The sequence below is a fragment of the Rhinatrema bivittatum genome, chromosome 13 (genome assembly GCF_901001135.1).
Source record: "Rhinatrema bivittatum chromosome 13, aRhiBiv1.1, whole genome shotgun sequence".
Classification (NCBI taxonomy): Eukaryota; Metazoa; Chordata; class Amphibia; order Gymnophiona; family Rhinatrematidae; genus Rhinatrema; species Rhinatrema bivittatum.
This window is the reverse complement of record NC_042627.1, coordinates 76,768,056-76,794,402: the sequence shown is the minus strand read 5'-3', so window position 1 is coordinate 76,794,402 and position 26,347 is coordinate 76,768,056. Positions and strand designations below refer to the sequence as shown.

The 26,347-nt window shown below is 47.1% G+C and overlaps 1 protein-coding gene across 1 annotated transcript; it reads right to left on the bottom strand.

The window, feature by feature from the left end:
* Window positions 1–261: 261 nt before the first annotated feature.
* SYNM (synemin) lies at window positions 262–26,347 on the bottom strand. The gene is made up of 4 exons (XM_029575964.1): window positions 25,206–26,347; window positions 20,513–20,637; window positions 10,781–10,854; window positions 262–10,325 (listed from the first exon to the last, which is right to left on the bottom strand). Exons 1-4 carry the CDS (start codon window positions 26,037–26,039, stop codon window positions 5,128–5,130), a joined length of 6,231 nt encoding a protein of 2,076 aa, XP_029431824.1. The 5' UTR covers window positions 26,040–26,347; the 3' UTR covers window positions 262–5,127.

Sequence of the window (26,347 nt, the reverse complement as noted above, 5' to 3'; positions counted from 1 at the left end):
GCCTGCAATTGTGCACCGTTTTTCATGCGCAATACTCCTTGCTGCGTCAGCATGTGCAGTTGGCCTAGTGCACCTTATGACATCGGTCCCTGAAGAGGTGCAAGACTGCAGCTCAAATATATCTTACTAACCAGCCCTGCAGGAACTTGTCCATGTCCTTCCCTGGCTTCAGTTTGAAGGCGGAGGGTCTCTGACCCTCGAAGTGCTCTCCAGACCCAGTACCTGTTCGGTTGCTATTGGAATGAAGAAAAGCAAAGAAGCTCGGGACATCTTTTTCTTTCTTTATTAGAGAACAGTGCAAAATGTGCAAACCATAGCAGAAAACAAACACTCAACAAAGTTTACATTGCAGAGTGGCAAAATGCAGTCTGCTTACAAAATCTCAGAGCTGAAAATGAATCTTGGTGCAGGAGATTTCCCACTTGCCTTCTTAGTTCTGACTTTCCCATCCAAAAAGCCACTCCGTGCGCAAGGATGCCAGCCCTATAGCTTTCGGGAGCCCTCGGCATTTGCCATCAAGGCTGCAGGGACAAGAGAGCCGTACAACTCACTTACAGTCACTTTAGAATAGATTTCACAGTCCTAAGCCACCATTCTGTCCAGCAGGGCCCATAGGTTGAAGCCCACCGACTCAGCAGCTTTTCACTCATTCTGCTTTCACTTTCTTGGAACTGTGCCTATGCCTCAGACACTCACAGCAGTGAAACGGGAATCGCTGCCATTTCAATGGATTTAGACTTTAAATGGTGCCGTCACTGCTGGCCAATAACATGGCGCTGTCCATGATGGTGGCGTCTTACCCCAGGTCCCTGCATAGAATCTTTTAACAATAAATTTTGCTCGATTCCGCAGCTCATGCAGTTATAGGATGAGCACCCAGTTTATTTATTTACCAAATGTGTGTACAGCTAATCCACCAATCTCAGCTGATAAGAACGGACAAACATAATAAAAAGCACCAAGACAGAAAACATGCACAACTGAAACCAACACAATAAATCTAAAACAAATAAATACAGCACGGAGGAGGAAATAAGGGATAACATGGGATGCAGCACAAAGGATTACATAATATAGAGGTGTTCAGCCAGAAAGTAACACCGTTTATTGCTCGCTGCCTGAACAGCTCGTGGAAATCACTACAGGAGTTCTGAACTTTTTCTACAGGAAAATAAATAAAATAATGTACTGGCTTGAAACTAAGCATTAGAATAGCTCACACACTTCCCCCCCCCCCCCCCCCCCAAAAAAAAGACATTTTAAAGACTGGGCTTCCTTGATCTGTCCGCATGTGACTGCGGGTTTAACTCTTTCAGCTGTAATGGATCAGGAAGGTAAATTGATAAAGTCCACTAAATCAGCCCACAGGTACAATATATATATATATAGACAGCCCAACAGTACACAGACTGGAGAAAAATGAACTGTCAGAAACAACATATTGCATTCACCATTAGCTTAATGTGCTTGAGAAGTGAATTTGTAATAGCCACAGGGCCATGAAGCAGTTATACTAATAGAAGCAAAATGTTATATGGCTGTAAAGGTAGAGTTTTGTAGACGTTATCAGAAAGCATCACCTAGAAAAAATAAACACAGATACACAGAAAGACAATTCATCCTCTCTTAATAGGAATTTGGATTTTCCCAGCACTGGGGATAAGGACAAGAATGCAGCCGGGAAATCGAGATCAGCACTTTAACAAAGTCTGTAAGTGGCCTTCAACCGAGGCGCTGCCACGGTGCCTTACTGGAAGCTGCCTAGCGCTCCCGAAGGGGCTACTTCCTATGCAAAGCTGGCACCGGCGACTCGACGAGTGGGATGGCAAAGGTAGCTCTGAGGTAGCCAGCAGCAGGAAACTTTGTGCTGCACCAAGTATTGTGGAGCCCTAACAGGGCTAATCAGGCCCCAGAGCTTTGAATGTGTTGATTTATCACCAGCCATGAAGGAAGAGGGCACCATGCCTGCTTCCAACCAACCTTCACCGTCTTTAGAGCTTAGGGCTTCCAATCAAGCCCTGAGAGTCAGAACTGCTCACTCTGCCTCCGACAAACCCAGCAACTCTGTCCTGGCCACCTTAACGGAGGCATTAGTTCAATTTCCACACTCATCAGAGGGTTCTCTCTTCAAACTGGGTTTTGTAAATCCTAGTTATGAATGAGTGTTACATTTACTGCTGCTATTGACTGCATAATATTTTTAAAGGAAAAATGCAAAAATAGGAGCTTTGTTCAGAACATTTCTGGACTTGGCTACTGCAGCTGCCTTGCTTATTTCTTTCTGCATTCGCTTCCATGACAAACTGGGAGCAAGCCATGAAGACCACGAGACACAGGCAAGACAGAGACTAGGAAAGGGCTGGATGAGCCCCAGTCTAAGCTGCCGAATCCGCAGAGTTATTGTGAGGCCAAAACTTCTGAGGTCAGCAACAACCACCAGCACTGGAAGGGAGTCAATAAAAAGCTGTGAGAAATCCCTTCCCTATGTCTGCATAATGCTGGATGCGGCACTAGGAGGGGTTGGAAGGAGAGTGGGAGATCATCCACTGGCCTAGAGCCGGATTAAAGAGGACATTCTCAAGTCTATGAGCACTGACGAGGTTTCCATAAAGACTGATTAGTGTCCTCTTGGGGGATGTGAGGGATACGGTCATGGGTGCAATAACAGTAGAGAGGCTGTGGCACCTTATAAACTAAGAGCAGCAGAAGCTGAGCTGATAAACCTCAGTGCCTACTGTGAAGACTCTCCATTAGAGCTCAAACCAATCGGAAGCTTATTTGAATCAATTTATAACTCCTATATACATGGCTGCCACTGAACAATTTGGGTTCATTAATAACCTTTCCGGAGAGAGAAAACGTTGGCTGCTTTTTTTCTTTCAATTGCTACATTCTGTATTCATCTTCCTTGATGGGGTTGATACAGTTCAGGAGACATTTTAACTATGGGAAAGGTTGCACATTGTTTCAACAAATAACCCACTTGCTATAAGCTCTAATGCTTACCCACATGATGACATCCCAGAGGAGTAAAGTGGAACAGGAGGCAGGGCTTTGTGGATTACTGAAAGACCTTGAACTGTACCTACCGATCTTCGACAGTCAGTACAGACTGTGCAAGCCGCTGACGGAGCCACGACCTGTAAAAATAGATCACGGCGCGTCCACATGGCTCTGCTCTTCCACCTGCATAACTCAAGGCTGAACTTCTCTGGCACTGATAATATGAGTGTAACTATCAAATAGCTATTTCTTTTTTTTCAGACCTTCATTTCCATCTTTTATTCATTAAAAGCAAGGACAATGAAACACTAGTTGAAATAACACTGCAGTTTCCCTGCTTTTTTGGATGAGCAAATGATCAACCAGCTCAACAATACAAGGTGCCCTGTGGAGCAGAGTGGCCAATTCTCTCTCACCGTAAAAAAAAAAAAAAAAAAATGTATTTCAGGGAAGGCCCATCCTACACAATGCTGCTTGTCTTAGCTCAGAATGGACTCATTCATTAGTACTTGATCTGTACTGGAAACATGTAATTTGTTATTGGTCACTGACATAGCATATGTGAAGAGCTAAGGCAGTATTTTAATGTCTTACGACCTGTATGAAAAAGGTACTTGATGTAAAAGTCTACTCGCTTTATGCCTGATTAAACCTTGGCCATAGGCCCATGTCTGTGCCAGTAAATAACAACACTGACCAGGGTGATTGGTCAATTAAGTCTTTTCTGGCATTTCTCTTCCTAGGAGGAAAATGCGAGACTGCAGCAAAGACCTGAACAGGTCAGCGACCTCTGACCTATAGAGAACACCTCCAGGATGTGCTGTACAATCACAGACAAGTAATGGTGACAGCACAGCTTTTTACAGGCGCTTCTGAGCTGCACAAAAAAGTTAAACTAATTAATCCAGCTCCTCCTACAATAGCTATCAGGAATTCAGTTTTTAAACAAACTAGACTTTGTAGCGTACTTATTATGCACCAGTGAAGTCCACAGTAAGGTATATGACTGTGGCTATTATGATATTAGAATAAACCACATCTTATGCCTTATCAAGGGTCACAAACTGAGATTCAAATTCTAAACCTTGGTGTTGCAGCTGGAATAATACAAAAAAATCCCCCCAAAATACTGGTTGAATGAAAGCCACTGAAATAAAACACTGAAAACTACTGTCAAGGTACCCACATACTTACTTGCATTTATGTATTTTATTTAGATTCAGCTTTTCCAAAATAACTAGCTCAAAGCAAAGCCCATAATAGGATATACAGATGACTTCAGCTGGTAGTATTGCTCTCCTGTGAGCAAAATATCTGTCCAAAAGCACAGTGGGCAATGTGACCCTATAGTAACTGATCCCTCATGCTTAACAAAGAAAGTAATTAACATCTGTGAAGCCCAACAAAATTAACACATGGAGTAACTTCAGGTGAAGCTAGATACTAAAATGATTGTTTTATTTCATATACTGTAGCCTCTTCTAACTACACTCCTATGATAACACACTTTCTGCTCTAAGCAACGGTATTTAGAAATGATGAAGAACTTAGCTTAGACCCACACTTGTATTGCTTAGTAAAAAATACTTAAAATTATATTTTCAAAGCCCACAGCAGATAAAATCGAAATTCATCAGGAAAGTTGCTTTGTGTTAGAGGGTGACTGCACATGAAAGAAACAACATGAACGGACCAAGGAAGACATTCAGCTCTACTGATGGGGGAATAATACCTCAGCATGTGGTTGGTTTGGCACAGAAGACAGTAAGGCATATTGTGAAAGCTGAAGCTGGTCATGGGGCACCCACCTGACAGGTGGGGAATCCAGCGTGGAAAGGCAGACCTGTAGAACTAGAAAGGGGAAGTCAGGAAATCTGAGCTTTCTTCCAACAGGCAAGATCTCAAAATCGGTGTCTTACACTGCATTCCTACTAGATTAGGACAGGGTTTCCTAACTCTTTCCTGCGAGGCCCACCTAACCAGTCAGGTTTTCAGGATATCCATATGAACTTGCACATGACAGATTCCTATATATTGGAGACCCAAGATATGTACATCTCTCATGCACATTCATTCTGGCAATCCTGCAAATCTGACTGATTAGCTGAGCCTCCAGGGGAGGGATTAGGAATCATCCTCATTGTCTAGATAGATAATAGCAATTTTCTCCTCATCAGAAAGCACTGATCTTTGGTCCACCATTCTTTGCAGCTGCACTGTTTTATCAAACATAGACATATCAATTATTTGCTGGCTACAGGTCTGGATATTTTCACCGTGAGAGTCAGAGAAAACACTGATACTTGCTTCTTTGCCTTTTTCACGTCCATCATCCTTCTGATCACTTCCATATACATTCTGTACCCAACTGACTTCAGGCTCCTTAACAGACTTCCTACTGGAAAAGATCATTGAATGTTCTTGGACGCCAGCTGCACCAGGTGATTCTGTTGGGAGTTTAGTTATATCCATTTGAAAAGTGAAAGAATTTTCATTTGGACCTAATTTAATATGCCTGATAGATCTGTTGCCATCTGTAGACTCTTCAAAATGAGAAAGATCTCTTGTATCATGTGATCCCTGTGCTTCAGAAACAGGTCCTTCAAATATGATTTCCGCAGACTGAAATTCCTTTGGACCTAATTTAATATGCTCAATAGATCTGGTGATGTCTGGAGACTCTTCAGATGGAGAATGATCCCCTTTATCATTAGAACCTAGAATTTCTGAAATAGGTCCTTCAAATATGATTTCAGGGGAATGAAATTCTTTTGCATTTAATTTAATATGTCTGATAGACCTGGTGATGTCTGGAGACTCTTCAGATGGAGAATGATCCCCTTTATCATTAGAACCTAGAATTTCTGAAATAGGTCCTTCAAATATGATTTCAGGGGAATGAAATCCTTTACTATTTAATTTAATATGTCTGATAGATCTGTTGCCATCAGTAGACTCTTCAAGCTGAGAAACATCTCTTGTATCGCATGATCCCTGTGTTTCAGAAATAGGTCCTTCAAATATGATTTCAGGGGAATGAAATTCTTTTGCATTTAATTTAATATGTCTGATAGATATGTTGCTATCTGGAAACTCTTCAGATGGAGAATGATCCCCTTTATCATTAGAACCTAGAATTTCTGAAATAGGTCCTTCAAATATGATTTCAGCAGACTGAAATTCCTTTGGACCTAATTTAATATGCTCAATAGATCTGATGATGTCTGGAGACTCTTCAGATGGAGAATGATCCTCTTTATCATTAGATCTTAGGATTTCTGAAATAGGTCCTTCAAATATGATTTCAGGGGAATGAAATTCTTTTGCATTTAATTTAATATGTCTGATAGATATGTTGCTTTCTGGAGACTCTTCAAGCTGAGAAAGATCTCCTGTATCACGTGATCCCTGTGTTTCAGAAATAGGTCCTTCAAATATGATTTCCGCAGACTGAAATTCCTTTGGACCTAATTTAATATGCTCAATAGATCTGGTGATGTCTGGAGACTCTTCAGATGGAGAATGATCCTCTTTATCATTAGATCTTAGGATTTCTGAAATAGGTCCTTCAAATATGATTTCAGGGGAATTAAATCCTTTACTATTTAATGTAATGTGTCTGATAGATCTGTTGCCATCTGTAGACTCTTCAGACTGAGAAAGATCTTCTGCATCATTAGACTGTAATGTTTCAGAAATAGGTCCTTCAAATATAATTTCAGAGGATTGAAACTCCTTTTGATCTAATTTAATATGCTCAATAGATCTGGTGATGTCTGGAAACTCTTTGGATGGAGAATGATCCTCTTTATCATTAGATCTTAGGCTTTCTGAAATAGGTCCTTCAAATATGATTTCAGGGGAATTAAATTCTTTTGCATTTGATTTGATATCTATAGACTCTTTAGACAGAGAATGGTCCCCTGTAGCACTAGACCCTGAGATTTCAGAAACAGGTTCTTCAAATATGATTTCAGGGGAATGAAATTCTTTTTCATTTAATTTAATATGTCTGATAGATCTATTGCTATCTGGAGATTCTTCAAACTGAGAAAGATCTGTATCACTAAACTGTAACATTTCAGAAACAGGTTCTTCAAAAATTATCTCCTTGGGGCTCTGAATGTCTTTAGGACTTAGTTTCAAATGATCTGCCAAGTCTTCTGTTTGTGGAAGGTTTTCTACACCACTAAGTTGCAGGTGTTCAGAAATGGGGTCTTCCTGGATAATCTGCTGATGGGTATGAATTTGCTTTGAGCCTAATTTAATGTGCCTTATAGATCTATTGACATTTGTTGAGCCTTCTGTATCACTAGCTCCTGGCATTTCAGAAATGGGCCCCTCAAATATGATCTGTTCAGTAGTATGAAATTCGGTTGGACCAATTCTAATATGACATCTAGATGTGCTGGCATCTGATGAGCCTTCTGTCTGTGAAAGGTCTGCAGTACTACCAATGCCCAGTGTTTGAGAGATGGGCCCTTGCAATAAGACCTCTTCAGTAATATGAATTTCTTTTGGACCCAGTTTAATGTGTTTCACAGATCGGTTAATATCAGTAAAACTTTCAATGGGAGAACGTTCCCCTGCAGCACTTGCCTCTAGCAATTCTGAAATGGGTCCTTCAAATAAGATTTGCTCACTAGTCTGAGCCTCTCTTGGACCTAATTTAATATGCCTTACAAATCTGTGAATGTCTGTTGATATCTCTGCCGTAGAACGCTCTCCTGTGGGGCTGCCATCTTCTTCAGAAATAGTAGGTTGATGAATTACTTGTTCCGCTGTGTAGCATTCCACTCCATCACTGCCTTTCAGTGTGGAAGAGCTATAAAATTCTTGGCCCATCCAAGGCATGGACTGATTATTGAAAGAAGATGTCTCTATTTCTGTGTCCTTTCCACTTGTCACCTTGCTTTCAACCTGCTGGTGTTTAAGGTTCTCAGAAACCTCACCATGTAGAGATTGCACAGATGGCGTCTCACTCATGCTGCCTTCAATGTGTTGCAATAGATCTCTGTTATCTGTGTCAAGCATTTGTGATACATTGATTTCGGCAACAATAGTCACCCTACCACTATCGGATGTTTGTTCAACTTTCTTAATGTCCACTGCCAACTTATCAGAATCTGCTTGCCCATTGCTAGTTAACACGGACAGTTCTTCTCTAAGGCTTTCAGGAAGACTTCCTTGCAACTGCTCTAATGCACCCTTCAGTTGATGCTTAGGATCCTTAGTTTCCTGCGACAGAAGTTCCACGAATGATGTCTGGAAATCATGTGGTATTTTAATTTCTCTCTCAGTCACAACAGCTTCTGTGTGAGATGTTTCTTCTTTGGGCTGTTCCTCTTTGGATGCGTATGTACTTGTGATGCCCCCTGTGCTCTGACTTACAATTTCTGATTGACCCGGGCCATCGTACCCATGCAAGCCACTAATGGTCCTCTTACTCCGGGTGCTCTGGGAACATTCATCTTGCCAGGAATACTTAATTGTCGACTCTTCTTCTATGTGGATTTGTCCATATATTGAATCATCTTCTTGATCATGGACTAAAGGAAAGTCGTCAGGAGTAGATACGATATAGTTCACCTCTTCACTTGTGTCATCTTCCTCGGTTACCTCTTGTACATTTCTCGTGCCTTCACCGGGTAGCGTTTTCCCTCTCAGTTCTTCAGCTGTCAGTGAATCTCGCAAGGCTTCCCCTGAGACATCACCACCATAATTGCATTCCACATCTGGACAGGCATCATCTACTTCTTCTACGTGGAATGGTGTGGAAAATTCACTTTTCTCATCCATTACAGATCCCAGTGGCTCCTCCACAATCTCAACATTAACTGACATTGTTCCCATAGCATGCTTTCCTTTCAGGCCGGCATGAATGATACTTTCTATCAAATCTTCTGCTGCTGTTCCTTTTAAATCTTCTGGGATCATTCTTTTAACATCCCTATTTATCAAAGCTTCTAGATCGGCTTTATCAGCGAGGTCTGCATCCCCATCTGTGGCAGACTGTAATGTTATCTCCGCTTTCTCCGCGCCATCAGAAGTGTGTTCTTTGCTTTCAACATATGTCATTTTCTGATCTCCAGTCCTTTCCCAGTTCCCAGGTTGCCCAAAAGGTTTAAAAATATCAGCAGGGGTTATATTTTCTCCAAGTCTTTCCTTCCAAGAAGTCTCCTTCTCCGATCTGTACGATGTTCCACCCCCCTTTGTTTGCCTTCCTTGACCCTGCACCTCGGTGAATTCAGTAGGTTTAGTGGCGTCCTCGCTGGCATCGGTTCCTAGAGAAGCTTTAGGATGGAATTCGCTGAATCTTGTTCCCTCTCTGCTGTTCTTCTGCAACACCTGTTCTCCAAAGATAACTGGTATTTCATACCCAAGCCCTTTCTGAGTCTTTTCTTCCACAGTAAAAGTTTCATTCCCTTTGGCCGATTCATAGTTTTTAATTTTTTCCTCCGGTGCAACATACGTCTGTCCAGCTGCTTCATTTTCCATATCCTGCCCTGTCAATGTAGCCTCTCTCTCTGTTCTTGACAGTTCTTCCTCCTTATTCTTCTCCCCCCATATAACTGACTCTGTTTGTTTCACTCCTTTGGCTTCTTTTTTTGTTTCTTCTGGTATAAAGCTGTTTCCCTCTGTAGTTAGTATCTCAGAAACATTTCTTTTTTCTTTAGCAGTTTCAGTCTTTTCTTCCAGAGTTCTCGCTCTCTTGTTCTCCTTTGCTTTATCTTCCATCATCTTTCCGCCTAGATTGCCTGACACATCTTCTTTGGCCTTTCGGTTTAATATAACATCTCTCCCCTCCTCACTCTGCTTATATCTTCTTCCTAGAAAATCAGATTTCGGTTCTTTTGATTCTGTATCATGCAAGGCATCACTGCCATGGTCTCTGTCCAAGACTTGAATGTGGACAGGAGGCTTTTTTGCCAGAAATGATGAAGCACTGGTGATCGTTTCTCTCTCTCGTCTTTCAGGAAATATCTTTTGCTGCATTCCAGAGCTCCTTGCAAAGTCATACCTTGGAGACATTGTTCCAAACCCTGGATGGACTCTTGCAGCTCGTTCATAAGAGGATTCCTCTCTGACCGTGACTGCAGGAGGACGATAGCTTGAGTTGGACACATCCTTCCTGAAAACTCTTCCAGTGTCTGTTGTTGGCAGCCCAGAATGCATTACCAGATTTAAGAAAGGTGCCGAGCTGCTGGGTCCTTTAGGTCTTGCATCGACACTGGTTCTGATGATAGGAAAGGTCACCTTTTCATTTTCCCTTTGATGTGCGGAGTACTTGGTGCTCTGGTCAGAGGCGAAAATTCCGACACCTGCAGAAAATGCATCAGAAAAACAAAGGAAGCCATTTAGTTTTTAGATCAAATTAATTTCAGTCCATACAGCCAGGGATCATAGAATGCCCACAGCTCTTTAACAGTCCAATGTAGTGCTCTGAAGTGACTTTATACTTTAAACATGGCATGCAATCGTAACAGAAACATTTTGTTTTTTTAAACAAATTTCAGGTATAAAAGATCATCATAGCTTAATCCTTGGCTTGTACATGCACACAGCATCTTACACAGCCCCAGCTTGCTATGCGAGCGAGATCAGAGCCATGCAAAAAACCCAGGGCTGTTACGTTCGCATTCTTTGCACATCGGTCGTTGCACTTATTTGCCAGAGTCTTTAAGCTCTTATTTTTTTGTTTTTCAGAGACCATTAGGTTAACGTCTTGGATTTCCGCACCGACAATGCACCCAAAGCTGAAAGGTAACGCTGGTACCTGGTGGGATTTCTCTTCCACGCCGCTCAGTCCATATGATCCTTTCCTCATTGCTCTCCCCCTCCAGTAAGGCCCTGTCACAAAATAAAGGACAATTTTAAAGTAATACGCAGGAGGCCTATCTGAAATCAGCAGCCTGTGACAGGAAATCATACCAGCGATCATTACTTTATGCTTTCTGTGAATATGTTGAGAAGAGCCCATTTGCTATATTTCTGTACTGCCTCCTCTTCCTAACTACATCTTAGTGAAACCATGGAAGGATCTTCAAGCCTGAGCAGTGGCTGATTCAAAGAAATCTTTATAACAGAAGTTCCCAGAATTCAGCTCCATAGTGACGATAATAAATTCAGAAAAATGGTTTGCCTAAGTGACCTCTAGTGATCTGCTACTTCTATTCAGCTTAACCACCGCAAATACTTTATTCTGATGGATACACGTTTCTAGGTGACGTGTGAACAGCAGAGCTGTGGACGTGAGGGCCTCCGCATGGCTCGGTGCTGTGCCCTGCCCTGCGGAGGCCCGATCTGCCTCTCCCCATGTCAGGTGGGGCTGGCGATGCTGCAGAGGCTGCTTCTGAGGGTAGGACGCCCCGGCCATCATGCAGCGGCAACACCTAGTGGCTGGATTCGGGGCCTGGAGGAAGCTGCGTTGTGTGGTTCCTGGCCCAGGTTTGTCATTGCAATGACTGGGCTAGGTGAGTTGGGAGGGGGGGATAGAAAATAAGGAGAACATTTCCAGGTAGTTGTGAATGAAGCCTCAGGGCTCCAAATCCCGAATGAGCTGGATACTCGGAGGAGAAGGAAACCGCTGGGTCAATAAAAGCCATGGGCCCAAGTCACCCAAATTCTCTGTGGCATCTGGAGGGCCCAGAGTGGAAAAGCTCTGAATAGCAGCTGTTGAGGAGGGATTCTATGAACATAGTTTGTTTTCCAGGATGTAACAAATATTTGGAACAGGAGGAGCCATCACTTGCCCGCTCACCCAAATGCAGATACCCCTCATCCTACTGCTGCCTTTTATTCGCTCCCGGCAGCACTCAGATCCAAGTACCCTTAGTCCTGCTCCAGACTCGAGTGCCGCCGCACTCACAGATCTTCCATTACGGCTTACAGGATAGAGTTTGACACATTTAAAAGGATTTTATGCTTGAGGGATGATTGGAAAGCCAACCTGAATACATTGTCTTCTTTTGCAGTCAGAAAACACCTTGATAAATATGACAGTGGGGCCCCGTTTCTAAACGCTGGCTGCTAAGCAGCTTTTGGAGTTTAAAAGTTTCTATTGAGCAGACAAACACCACAGATTAGCATGCACACAGCTTTCCATACTGCATGAAAGATAACAAACATATGTCAGGGAAAAAAAAAAGTCATCTCAGTTTTTCAAACTAACTTTACATATCAAAACCCACCAGCTTTAAACAGCCAGCACAAGATAACCCCTGAACCCGCTCCCCTGCCCCCTCCCAATGATTCCTCGCTTCTTAGAAAAACAAAAGACAACATTCTCTCCTCTCATTATATTCCAGTAAATTGCATGAAATTAAGCAATCACAGGGAAGGCAAACAGGGTGCGGGAGAAAGGCTTAGGTGCTCTGAAAACAGAGAAATCATTTTCTAAGGATTGTGGTAGGTTACAGTATCAGAAGTGGAAAAAGAAAGGTATCTGCTACTTGTTCATGCATTTGTTTTACAATAAATCTTTTAAATACAAAAAAAAAAAAAAAATTATTAGCCGAAATTTTTCAACTCTCTCTCCGGTGCTGGTCTTTTTTGCTAGTAAATGCTGATAGGAAAATGTGGATGAGGTTAAGTTACACCACTCTTTAAGGAGATCCACAGTCTCCAAATGGTTCCATGTGCTAGCAAAATAGCTATATAGCATCATCTTCTCAAATATTTCCCCTTAACTAGGGTCTTTAGAGGAAGTTAAATCTGGACTGTGGAATATCTGGCATTCAGAAACCAAAGAAATAAAAATGTAATACAAAAACTTTGAGAAGTTTGCCAAAGCTTTTGGATTGGTACACAAAGCCAGAGAATATATGTACAGGAGTCCTCCATTTTACTTCCTTCTCAGCACTTGTTAGAGATTCATCAGATTTGTAGGTCCTGGAAGGGGTAAGATAGTGCTAGGATCCTGCCTGTTATGCAGCCTCCCTGCCACCAGAGGTCCCCCTTCCAGCTATACCTGCTCTGAATCTAGTCAGTCTCCTGGTCCCATGACTCAGCAGGGCCCAGCCTAAACCCTGGCTTGTCATGGAGTATACTTGGCTCCCTGCTTGGCCCTTTCTTCCTTGTATTTCTTTGTGGCCTCCCAGACCTTCTGCTTTGTTTGCCTTGTGGCCTTTTCAGGCCCTCTATCTAGCCTGCTGCCTTTGGGCATCTGTGTGCCTCGCTCTCTGCTTTGTCTAGTTCTGTCTTCATCCATCTTGTCTGGTCCTGTCCCTGGCTGGTCTAGTCTTGTCCTTGTATCCAGCTCTTGCCTCAGCCTCCAGTCCTGCACAGCCTGCGTCCTGCTGGCCACCAGAACCCAAGAGCTCAGCCTGCACGGGAGGTAGCTGGTACAGGCAGAGGATCTGCTTTGTCTTGCCCTGAAGTCCTGGACTGCTCCAATGGGGGTTCACCAGCCCTAGCCAGGCCCCCAGCCATAACAGATAGGTGTAGTGAATGATCTGAAAAGTTTTCTCTCTGGAATCACTCTCTTATCTAATCTCCCCATATATTCTAGGTTTCTTACCATGGTCTGTACTCAGACTGAGGCTCCAAATATCCTTCCCAGTCATTAGGCAGTTTGAGCCAGTCTATGTCAAACTCCTATAGAAGCAGATCATATCCTTTAGATTGGCTTTAGGCCAAAGATGGCCAACTCTGGTCCTCAAGAGCCACAAACAGGTTTGGTTCTCATGAATATGCATGAGACAGATTTGCATGCACTGCCTCCATTCTCTGTTACCTCCTTACAGAGAGGGTCTCTTTCAAACTCATCTTCTTCTTTCTCTCTACTTTGCTTTTATTCTGGTTTTTTCCTCCAGAAAAATATAAAAATTAACCTTCTTCACAAGTATTTTTCTATTAGGATGTTTCATTAAATAAGCAAATGCTTCCCATCTTCCGCTGCCGCTGTTATTGTTCCCTTCTGTTCTGTGCCAAACTTTTCTTCCCAGACACTCACGTAACACTGGTACTATACTGGAAGGATCCAGCAAATAAGGTGAAATAAAACCATTCAACCAGACCTCATACACTTTAACCCGTGCTTAAATGCACAGGGTTAATACCACATATAGTACCAGTGTTACGTGAGTGTCTGGATTAGGTGTTACACAAGGGTGAAGCAGTTTTTTGAACATATAAACTTTTCTTCCCAGCTGCCCGTCATGATTTCGGGCAGCTTCGCCTTCTCTCGGACCGTGGGACCCTGGGTCTTCTCTCCTCGCTTTGCATCAAAGGATTCACCATCACCAAACTTCACCGCACACTCCTTATCGACACAGGTTGAACAGAGCCACAGACCACAGACTGTGGTCTGTGGCTTCCTTCCCCTCTTCTCCCTGTACCCGCCCCTGTGGACAAGCAGCCACAAGACTCACTTCAGGTAGGGGCGCTTATCTCTGCAAACTGTTTGTGTCTTCGATTCTGGCCCACGCACGGGGTAATATTTACCAACCTTATTATCCCAAGTCTCAGCTTCCAACAAAAATCCACTTTCACTGCTGAACTTTACAACTGGATCTTCAGGGTTATGTCTTTTGTTCTAGGACCTGTAAGTCACACTTGGGGAGTGTTTGCAGATAGTTCACTTTCATTTTGAAGCCAAACTTTCTCTCTTTATGTATGTGAATGAGGACAGACCTGGCTAAGCAGCTGTTTTCTTACTGTCTTGCTAATGCTCCACTCGAAAGCAGCTTATAAAAGGCCCAGTTTTCCTGCCATTGGGTGACATCAGGAAAGCAATCCTGCAGATTGTAAAGAGGATAATCAGGGCATTGCAATGAAGCGGCAATGTATCTCGGCTGAAGCTGGACTAAACACACCAAAAAAATGGGGTTTATTCAGTTTTTCTGAGCTCTGCAGTCTTTTAACATAGGCTATTAGTTTTATTCGCCATAGTTGAAGAACAATTTTCTTGTTCTACCAATCTTTTTTAGAAGTTTTTGAAGGTGTAAATAAACAGGTAGATAAAGCTGAGCCAGTTGACATTGTGTATTTGGAATTTCAGAAGGCATTTGACAAAGTCCCCCATGAGAGACTCCTCAGGAAATTACAAATGTCATGGGGGCCAATGTAATAAGACCCACGGGGAAATTGGCGCTATTTTTCAGCACGTATTTCTTTTTTTTTTTGCAATCACGGCAAAAGCAGGTGCCTCCCCAGGGTGTAATAAAGGGATGGCATGCAAACGAGATATGTGAAAAACAAATATTTGTGCATACATGCGTGCCACAACGCACACTGAAGGCCCTATGCAATAAACTGCGCATATATCCGCATGAATGTGGCAACCCGTGATTAATTCTCGGTTGAAAACCTTTAAGACAGCAGTGAGTTAGTGGTCCGGGAGTGGGACGAGCAATGTCTAACCCCTTCATGATCCATCACCGACCACGTGGGAGCTATAACCCCAGATGCCGGGCGAGCGAGTGAAATGCGGCAGAGATTTGGAAGGAGCTACAAAAGCATTCAGCATTTCTGACATGTGCCCGTTTCCTCTCTGACCTCTTGTCTGGCTACTGCCACTTAATTCTCCGACCTCTAGACTGGCGCTTAAACTAAAAAAAATGGTTTAAAATAAGCGCAGCTCTCTGCATTGCCTCCTTTGTATGGCATTAGCATGGACTGGCACTAAACCAGCCGCGCCTTTGAGCAGATTTGTGCACACGTTTTTTCCACGCTAACCCACATTATTACATACAGGCGAAATATTAGTGCGGGAAAATGCGCAAAACCCCATAGCAGGTCTACCGCAGCTTATTACATCAGCCTCAAGGGACAGGAGGCAGTGTCCTATTTTGGATTGGTAATTTGGTTAAAAAGCCAGAAACAGAAGGTAGGAGTTAATGGTCAGTTTTCCAAGTGGACAAAGGTCATTAATGGATTACCACAGGGATTGGTACTGGGACCTGTGCTATTTACCATTCATAAATGATCTGGAAAAGGGAACGACGAGTGAGGGATCAAATTTGGAGAGGACACTAAATTATTCAAATTTGTTAAAACAGCAGTGGATTGTGAGTAACTGCAGAAGGAAGGACATTGAGACTAGGAGACTGGGCATCTGAACTGCAGATGAAATTTAATATGGAAAAGTACAAAGTGATGCACACAGGGAAAAACAATTCCAGATACAGATACATGAAGCTGGATTCTGTATTAGGAGTCGCCACCCAGGGAAAAGGACCTCAGAGTCACTGTGGACAATGCATTCAAATCCTAGGCTCAGTGCGCAGTTATTTACCCTTTCAAAATGATACTAAAAGAAGGGGACGTGCCATGAAACTAAGAGCCAGCAGCTTTTAATCAGATTGCAGAAAGTACTTTTCCATGCTGCGCACTATCAAGCTGCGCAATCTGTTGCCAGAGGATCTGGAATAAGGAGGTGAGCGTAGCGGGGTTTAAGAGAGGTTTGGATGAGTTCCGGGAGGAAATGCCCGTAACACATTATTAGCCACGTAAACTACTGCTCTCCCCGAGAGATCTGCCTCCTGGACTGGCCACTGTCAGAGGCCGGATGCTGGACTCGTTGGACCTCAGTCTGACCCTATTCAAAGACTAAATAACTGAAATCATAAACTTATTGATTCCATAATGTTCGAGGCTTTTCCCCCTGGTTCACACTCCCCCTTTACCTTGCCCACTTCCTGGGGTGTAGCTGGGAAATTTACAGGGAGCCACAGATGCAAGAGGGAGGGGGAAGGGGTTGGAGTCAAATATGATAAGAATATCAGATGCAGTCCACAAAGAGGAGTCTGCAGTCTGGGACCATTCAAAAAACATGAGATGCAGGGACTCTGTTCCTAGAGAAAGTTTCTTTTGCAATGGATGAAGTACATGAGAAAAAAAATGTAATAATCTTACTTGTTAATGCTTAATATTTAATATTTACAGGGCCAGTGGCAGAAGAGAAAAGCATGGGATAATCACAGAGGAAAAGGCCAGACAATGGAAACAAAACGCTGGGGTAACCTGCACGGAGCAAGGGTTCAACCCCCAAACCACACTGAAGTGACTGCCTGCTGCTTCCAAGGAAGGCCCGGGGTAACCTGCACGGAGCAGCAGTTACACCCCTCATCATCTTGCTGGGCAGACTTGAAGGGGCCATTTTGGTCTTTTTCTGCCATCATTTACTGCGAGGTTACTTTGTGTGCAGGGAAATGCCCCTGAAGATGGACCTGCAGTTCCCGTTTGTGAAGTGGACTTCAGGAAGTGGCAGGCTTTCAGGGCACCCGCTCTTCTTCGCATGGCAGGCCAAAAATACTTCTCGTTTGATTGCAGCTGCTAGGGTTTCTGATCTCTGTAACCACCATTAAACCTTTGGAAACCATGGGGTCACTCACTACTGCCAAAGAGCACCACACAGGCTGTGACCGCTGCAGACAGGGAAGGGTTAAGGGGCTGTGTGGCCAGGAATCAGGAATGTGGCTTTGACTAAGGAGACTCGGCTTCTGTTAGCACAACAGTTGTGGAGTTGCTAGAGCAATGTAGGAGGTCCCTAAAAATAAAATTCAAGAAATGTGCTTTATATGTGACAAAGGCCAAGAGGACCCGGAGCCAAGCTGGAGCCGAAGCTGTGTACCAAAATAAAGGCAGATCCTGTCCCCCCCAGCAGAGAAAGCAAGCTGGCAAGCATCACTCAGGAGTGAATGGGAAGATGCAAGTCACACTGACCGTCCCAAACCGGAAAGTGAGCTCCTAATCCCTGTGCAACGTCTGGACTGCCATCAGCAGGGAGCCTGCGCCCTTGCCCTGAACACAACGCACGCCGACACAAGATGGGAGACTCTGCTAAACGTTTTAAAGTCATATTCAACAGAAGCAAGAAATAATAAGCAACATGAGGAGGGACCTAGCAAAGCCTGAGGAACGGTTGGGCTGCAGAATCCCAAGGGAGAAATTGAAGAAGGGCAGGATCTGGGGCGATCGTATCTGATGATCTCAAAGTGGCCAAACAGGTGGATAAAGCGATGGTGAAAGCCAGAGAGATGCTTGGCTGCATGGGGAGAGGACTGTTCAGCAGATAAAGGGAGGCGATAGTGCCCCGGTATAGGACCCTGATGAGACCTCACTGGGAATACTGAGTACAGTTCTGGAGGCCTCACCTTCACAAGGATATAAACAGGATGGAGTCGCTCCAGAGGGAGGCCACTGAAATGATCAGAGGTAATACGATCATCTCAGCTGGCCACACTCACAGTCCAATTTGGCCTTCTTCTGCTGCCATTTACTGGGTAACTGTTACGTTAATATGCAATTTTAAAATAATCCTATAAGTCAGCTAATTAGGTTCTAGATCTCATTAGCAGCAAAGCAAAGTACCTTCACTATAAGGAACATTGTGATGCACCAGAAAGCTCTGCCAAAAGCCCACAAAAAACCACCATACCAGAAGAGCACTCACTGCCAGGACTCACACAGCAACAGCCCTTCCTATAAAGACGCAGCACTCCTAGGGTCCATTATTACACTCTAACACCAATACACCTCCTACTGAGAAAACCAGAACAAGCTGGATGCTAGATAGAGACTAAACGCTAGCAGAATCCCTCACACCTCTGTCACACACGCGGAACCCAGGAAGACCCCTAATCAAATACAGAACAGGAGACCACAAATTTGAAACAGGAATATGCAGACAAAAGCTGAACTGGAAACCCCAAGAAGCGCACCTGAGGGCTTTAGAGTTGTGGTCATCCAGAGTGGAAAATGTCCACATTCCCTCCCCAAGACGGATTCAAACACTTTCCTCTCCCACTCCACACTTCTCAGGACGGATCCCACTCCTTCCCCCCAGGGTTAGCAGCAGCAGCACCCTCCCCTTTCCCAGCCTCCCCATACTAAACACCACTTCCCTCCCCCTCTTCGACCCAGAATTCTACCCCCCTGCCCCGAAGCTGAACACTACTGCTCTTCCCTTTCCTCCTCCCTCCCTGCCACACCCCACCTGCCGCACAGCATCCTCCATCCCTCCTCCTCAAGCTGGCACGGATCAAGGCAGGACCAGTCTCCTTCCGGCCACGCAAGCTGACACAAGACACGTTCCACAAATCCCACCCCCAACACAAGATCCCGCCCACTCTCCCTCCAGACTGTGTGCCCCCCCACCCTTCTTCCAGGCTTGCAAGCTGGGACAAAACCCACCTCCTCTTTCCTACCTGTCATGTGAGCCATCGCTGCCTTGGGTCCCGTCTGGTGGCACCGACGGCCGGGCTGTATTATTCACCACAGGGCCCCTACATCTCTGCTGGCATAAAACCCAGAGCTCCAGGCGCCTGGGACTTGAGCAAGGGGCTATCACAGACTCTGTCTTGGCTGAACATTACGTTTAATGAGCACTGCAGTCCCCTTCCATGAGAAGCTGTGATTTCATTCTCACAATTCATTTCTTCCCACAAAGGGTGGCGAATGCATGGTGCACGCGAAAAACAGTAACAGAATTCAAGAAAACCCGAGACGGGCACAGAGGATCCTTAGCTGCGAGGCAGGGAGGGGGAAGCCAAGAGGTCAACTGGGGTCTGTGGCCCTGCAGCAGGAAATAAAGTGGGCAGAGACCTAGATGGGCCTTACCTGCGGCCTTCATCTGTCCTCAGATCCCGTAGGTTTTCGGTGGCAGGGGCACTGTCTAATAAAGCAGCAAGAAGAGCAGAAACCGTGCAGGGAAACCCTGAGCAGCTGCACATGAAGCCTCCTGGCAGCGCAGTTCCAACAGAAGTGAAAGCCCAAAGCAGCAGGAGGAAGTGCCAGGTCAGGAAAACATTTGTCACCATCAAGGATCATCGGCGACACCAGTAAAGTCTTTTTTTTTTTTTTTTTTACAGAGGATGCACAATAAAGCTTGCAAGGAACTAGGACTAATATTTTACTCTGCTCTGTATTTCTCCCCTGACCCCCCCTAGAAGATTTCCCTGGGCTGCAATTTAATTCTATTAAAAAGTCCCACCCCACTGAGCAAGGCTGGGAACTCTGCAGGACAACACGCGAGTCAGGTCCCATCACCTGGGGCGCAGCGCCGTTTCCTAACGCGAGCAGGCAGACCACGGGTAGGAACAATATTTCACGGTTCCAGCTTACAAGTGAAAGTCACAAAAGTCCTTCCGGAGTCCATCGGTTACCACAGAGTCTGCGAGCAACGTTTCCTCGCTCCCGGGTCCTCCTGTTCCCTACACGGAAAATGCTCAGCAGATCTAAAGCAGCAAAAGTGAAAAGCCGTTTCAAACTCGCACGCTGCCTCGTCTTTGGATGGTTCCTACGTTCGTCGAACGAAAGGCAGCAGAGCCCGCAAAGAAGCCAACCTGAAGTGCGGTTAAAATCTGTACTGGGGCCAGCGCGGCAGCAACGGCAACAGAAGGAAGGAAGATTATAACAAATAATGGAAATACTTTTATTTTTTACCCTCGTCGTTGACGAGACCCCGGGCAGCACCCCAGTGCCATCTAACCAGCCTGCAATACATTTCCCACACTGGAGAAAGTCCCACACTGGAGAAAGTCAAAACCAGAGCTGAAATCCTTACCTGTAAGCTGCAACTTCCAGAGTGAGTCCCGACTGGACCCGCATGAGCTCGTGGTATTCCCTCAGCCGATCCGTGACGCTCAGGCCAAGGGACTGCTTCTCCTCCTCAAGGGCTTCTATGATCACCTGACGAAAGACAGAAGAAGGAGCTGGACAATCACAGCTGACATTTCAGGAACACTGCAACCCACCCCATGAGGCCAGAGTCCTGTCAGAGGAACGGCGCTGCGTCTGCACAATGGCCACAACGAACCGGACGGGCCTCCGCCAAATAGCTTTGCAGTGCAGACAGCGCTGGTCCCCCCGAGATTTGAAAGCTCGGATTATTTCAGTCCTTGGATGTAAGAAAGGGGGGAGAGGACCATGGGATCTTGTAAATTCGTCTGCCCAGGAGAGCAGAGTACCAAAAAGATTGGCCAAGGAGCAATATCCATGGCTGGCAGCCGGGCTGTGTTCTTAGTGAGGGCAGAAATCACAGGGCTGACTGGTCCTTTCTGCCCTCACCCATGGTGAGACTTAGGAACCTAAATATTACGAGAGTGGAGGAGTAGCCCAGTGGTTAGCACAGGGGGCAAATCCCACTGCCGCGCCCTGTGACCTTGGACAAATCACAAATCTAGACTGCAAGCCCTGTGGGGATAAGGATAAACGCCCAGCACCTGAATGTAATCCACTCTGTATAAATCAAAAAAGAAATAAGTTATGTGCACACCATGCCAGGAGAGATATTCAAATAGAAAAGATATAAACAGAGCTCCTCATTTCAGATTGCAACCCATAAAACACCCCCAATGTGAGCAAAATAAAGTGGGATTTCATTAGATAAAACACCGGAAAACATCGCATCCCCCAGTACTCCCTCACCCCTCCTTTGCCTGTCCTGGATCCTTCCCTTTCTCTATGCTAACAGCTCCTCAGCCGCACAAACGCGTGCATTTGATTCAATCGGAAGAGAGACTCAGTAGGACCTGCGCTGGAAAAGCACTGATAAACACCAATTTTTGGTACCCAGGAACCCCTGAGCAGCTGGAAACTAAACCATCCAAATTTACAATTTATGAGCACCGACAATCACAAGCCCTAGGTATAAATAATGCAAAAGAGGCAGTGGAAGGGCTGTCCTAGAGAACAAGGGATCCAGGTAAGCACCTGAAGGGGGACAGTTTCTTCCATGAAGGTGCAGTGCATGCATGGAAGGGTCTCCCTGGGCTGGAGATGACGCAGGAAGGCGGCTGCAGCTGCAGCTGCCAGGACAGCAGTGCAAGAGTGGCACCGGGGGAGGGGGTTCCAGCAAGGGAACCTCAGCCGATCAGGCCTCCCTTCCCCCCCCCCCCCAGCAGGCAGGAGGAGAGCAGCAGTCATGATCTGAGTTTGAACAGGAGGGGCCTTGTAGCCTTCTGAACCTGCCACCACCGCCAGACACGCAGAGGAGCCAGAAGTGGCATGAAGTACCAGGCTCCTCCTGCCGGCCAGGGCGAAGGAGGTGAGAGAAAGAAGACTGTGGGGGACTGTGAGAGGGGGGGGGGGGGGGATCATGTAGGACACTCAACCCCCCCCTGAGAAAATAAGTGGATCCTCCAGCCCAGAAGCCTTCAAGCTGCAGGTGGCCCTGATGGACAGGCACTGAAAAGTGGGGAAAAAGAACGTGAATCAGTGCTCCGTGTGCGGATAATCCTCTGAGAAACACTGCATGCCCTAAAACTTTCAACCCTGCCAGGACCCGCCAGCCCAGCGCCTCAGCTGAGAAATGCTCTGCACCGTGTTCAGGTCCCCAGGGCAGATCTTTGCTTGCCAGGCAGGCCCAGGCTGGGGGTCCTGCAGGCAGCGTTCACCGCCCCCAGGGCAGGGACGGAGTCAGGGTCATCATTCAGTGGCCACATCTAGAGGCCGATACAATACAGCGGGCTCAGCTCAGCTCACTGTTTGTCCCGCAGCTGGACGCACAGCCCCTTATACCAGAAAGGGGTCAGTGCCCCAAAACGCGTGTCCAACCCCCCTCCCCCCGCAGCGCTCGTCACATGCAAATGCACGTTGCTGAGGGTATCAGCTATTTGCCCCAGATACAAAAAAAATAAAAATGTGTGCCTGATCCACAAATGTTAATGCTCAGAAATTAATGCCAGAGCAGGGGTTAATTTCTGAGCAGCCCAAAAAAGTGCACAGAAAAGCAGAAAATACCGCTTTTCTGTGCATCCTCCGACTTAATATTGCCAAAAGGTTTAAAAAAAAAGTGCTGGGGGTCAGGTTAGGAAAAGGGACGAGCAATTAACCAGGGTTCATTTTCCTCACCCGCTGACAGCCACCTCTCCTGGGTGCCCACTGCTGAGGAGGCGCTAGGGGCGCACAGCGCGACCCCTCATTTAAATATTTATCGCGCGCTGGGCACGCGTTAGGAAAGCGGACGCTCAACGCTGAGCGCCCGTCGTCTGCGCCTCTTTATTGCATCAGGCCCGCGAGTCACCGGGCTTAGAAGCCGATAGCCAGGTTCTGGGGGTGGGGGAAATCCCCCTCGCTCCATGAACGGGGCCAGATCTCAGCACCGGTTTCCATTCAGCAGCTCCCTGCAAAGACGTGGAAGGTGACGGTGTCAGCCAGGGCAGGGGGGGTGGCGAGGTTTTCTGCCGCTCTATGCAAACAATTATGATTCATTCAGTCTCTGTCCCGGGCCCATCAAGTAAAGCCCAGCTCCCTCCTGCAATCTATATTTGTAAAAACCAACATCCCCTCCACCCCCTCACATATGCAGAACCCAGAGAGACCCTCACTAAATACAGAATGAAGAGATCAGAAAGCATCAACAGAAACGCGCAGAGAAGAACTGAACTGCAGCCGAGACAGCACCATTCTTCATAAAACATTAAGCAATAAAATCAAGAAATACAAACCATCAATCATAATAGTAAAACCACATTCATAAAAAGAATAAATATTTCAAACCAGTTAGTGAATAGAGGATCCAAAATTTCCCAAACACCAATAAAATATTCCAAAACATCTGATGAATAAAAATTCCAATAATTAAAAAATGTTCTATTCCCCCACCCCCAAAATTAAATATTTCAAAAGAGCAGAAACATCAAATTACACTCAATTATTAAAACTATTAAGGATTTAAAAATCTCCTGCTCGCCCTACCTGGGGAGGTAGGGCCATACAAATGTTATCTTCCCTCTCACACACACACGCATAGTAACACATTCCCTCTCTCATACACACAGGCTCCTTCTCCCTCACAGATACACGAGATGTGTGTGTGTGTGTGTGTCTGTGAGAGCATACATGTGACACACACATAGGCTCTCACACAGACTCTCACTCGCACACACATACAAGCTCACACATATACATACAAATGTTATCTTCCCTCTCACACACACACGCATAGTAACACATTCTCTCTCTCATACACACAGGCTCCTTCTCCCTCACAGATACATGAGATGTGTGTGTGTGTGTGTGTGTGTCTGTGAGAGCATACATGTGACACACACATAGGCACTCTCACACACACACACACACAGACACACATAGGCTCTCACACAGACACACAGACTCTCACTCGCACACACATACAAGCTCACACATATACATACAGGGCCTCCTATTGTCATTGGGTCATGGTGGGGTGACCTCCACCAGGGCCCAATGGCCTTCCTGCTTGGGGGGGCAATGGAGCGGATGTTGTGCACGGGCGCACACACAAAACCACGGGCTTCTCCTGCTGCCGCTGGCCCTCCGCTCCCCCCCAAGACTTTCAGTGCCAACCCCCCTGGGCCTGCTGTTAGCAGCGAGGGTCCCACTTCTTCCTCAGCCAGCAGGCTCTGCATCCCCTGCACTGCCTCTAACTCTTCTGGCCAGCTCTTTCCTCAAGGGAGGGTCCCACAAGCTGACTGAATGGGCTGCACTACCTCGGCCACCCCATTTCTCTCTCCAGAGATTCCCTGGCACATGCATCGGTACACGGAGGGGTGGCCATGCTCTCAGGAAGCCGGAGAACTGGAATCAAAACCTGGCTAAGCAGAAAAATGTCCCCCCACTCTGTCCTGCTCCTCCGGACATCCCTGTATTATCTTCACTTCTCTTCCAATGCGCTCCTTCTCTGCAAGGCATTCATCAGTGCCAGCTAGAAACAGGGATGTGCTCCGACCCGTGGGGGAGAGCGCCTGCACCCTCGCTCTATCGCCTTTCAGTGCCCCCCACCTTGTTTCTAGGCAGGCAGAGGGAGGCCAGCCGGCTCCGTGGATCCAGTTCGCATCTTTCTGCTGCTGGACCAGAGCTTAGCAAAGGAGGGAGGGTGAGAGTCCCTCAGACCCCATCTGGGTCACTCCAGGATGGAGCCAGTGCAGGACAGAGATTTGGGTACAAAGTTAGAGAAGTGACAGATATAAAACTCTGTGTGTGAGAGACTAAAATCTTTCCCTGCAGGGAGATGTGGACAGAGAGAGAATCATCAGAATTACTGGGGACCTTTCAGGAAGGGGAAGAGCTGGAAATGCAGCAGGGAGCCTGGCGCTTCAGTAGCTCGGGCCATTGCTTCTTAGGGTGGAAGTTTCCCCAAAGCCCTGCGAGTTACTAAAGAGCCGCCGGGGGCTGCGATGGACTGAGACCCCCGGGAAACCCCTGGCCCCAGCTTTGCACCTCACTGCCGGGCAGGGTGGGTCCTGGCTCCCTCCCCCCAGGCTCCAGCTCCCCACCTGGTACTCCTGCACCCGCAGCCGGTAGCGCTCCTTCATCTCCAGCAGCTCCTCCTCCAGGCTCCGGCGCCCGCCCTGCAGCTCCTGCGCCTCCCGCTGCAGCTCCTGCGCCTGCAGCGCGCAGCGCTCCCGCTCCCGCGCCGCCTGCTCCCAGCTCCGCCGCTCGGCCCGCACCTGCTCCTCCAGCCCGGCCACCTTCTCCTGGTACGGCAGGAAGCTCTCCTCCCAGGCCCGGGCCAGGAGCAGGGCGCAGCTCTGCACCTCCTGCAGGGAGAGGGCGGGGGAGGGCTGGGCCGGCAGCACCAGGAGCCGCCGCTGGCCCTGCAGCTCCAGCGCCTCGCGCTCCTGCGCCTCCTGCAGGAAGCAGCGCTGGGCCTGCAGCTGCAGCAGCAGCTCCTGCAGGGCGCCCTCCGCCCGCCGCGCCTCCTGCAGCTCCCGCCGGCAGCCCTGCAGCTCGGCGTCCAGGCGGGCCCGGCCCTCCCGCGCCTCCCCGCCCAGCAGCAGCAGCCGCTGCAGCTCCCGGCCCAGGTGGTAGAGCTGCAGCTCGGCCCGGGACTTGGCGGCGCTCAGCTCCTGCAGGTGGCCCCGCAGCTGCTGCGCCTCCTGGCGGTAGCCGCCGCCGCCGCCGCTGCTGCCCTCCCGGCCCGGCCCCAGGCGCCCGATCTCCTGCAGCAGAGCCCCGTTCTGCTGCTCCAGCTGCCGGACCCGGGCCAGGTAGAGCTGCAGGCGGTGGTTGAGCTCCTGCAGCTCCAGCTTCTCCTCCCCGATCCCGGGACGGAACATGGTCGGGTGCTGGGCCGCCGATTGTGCGGGGCGGAGGAGCGCGGCGCGCATTAAAAAGGGCGGAGCGGAGGGGCTGGAGCCGGCTCGGGGGCTTCTTGGCCGGGTTCCTCTGCCAGCCTGGGACGGGGAAGCAGAGCCCCCTGCCGGCGAGACGGGGGTACTGGGGGTTCCCTGCTGCTCCCTCGTCTCCTGCTTCCCCCGGACCGGCCGACGAATTCGTTTCCAGAAAAAAGCACTTTCAGGGTGGGGGCTCCCTGATTTAAAAGGATCTTGGCCACCTTGGCGACTGTTAATGGCCGCCAGAAAGTCCTCTCACTTCCCCATACGTGTGGCTCCCTCCTGGCCGAGGAATCATCTCC

What these genes read in the sequence shown, in the direction of transcription:
- SYNM (XM_029575964.1), bottom strand. Translation starts at nt 26,039, where the DNA reads ATGCGCGCCGCGCTCCTCCGCCCCGCACAATCGGCGGCCCAGCACCCG. An exon ending in CTGGAAGTTGCAGCTTACAG is followed by an intron (nt 10,855 to 20,512) that starts GTAAGGATTTCA and finishes ATTTTGTGACAG; the next exon opens with GGCCTTACTGGAGGGGGAGA. An exon ending in TGGAAGAGAAATCCCACCAG is followed by an intron (nt 10,326 to 10,780) that starts GTACCAGCGTTA and finishes CATTTTCTGCAG; the next exon opens with GTGTCGGAATTTTCGCCTCT.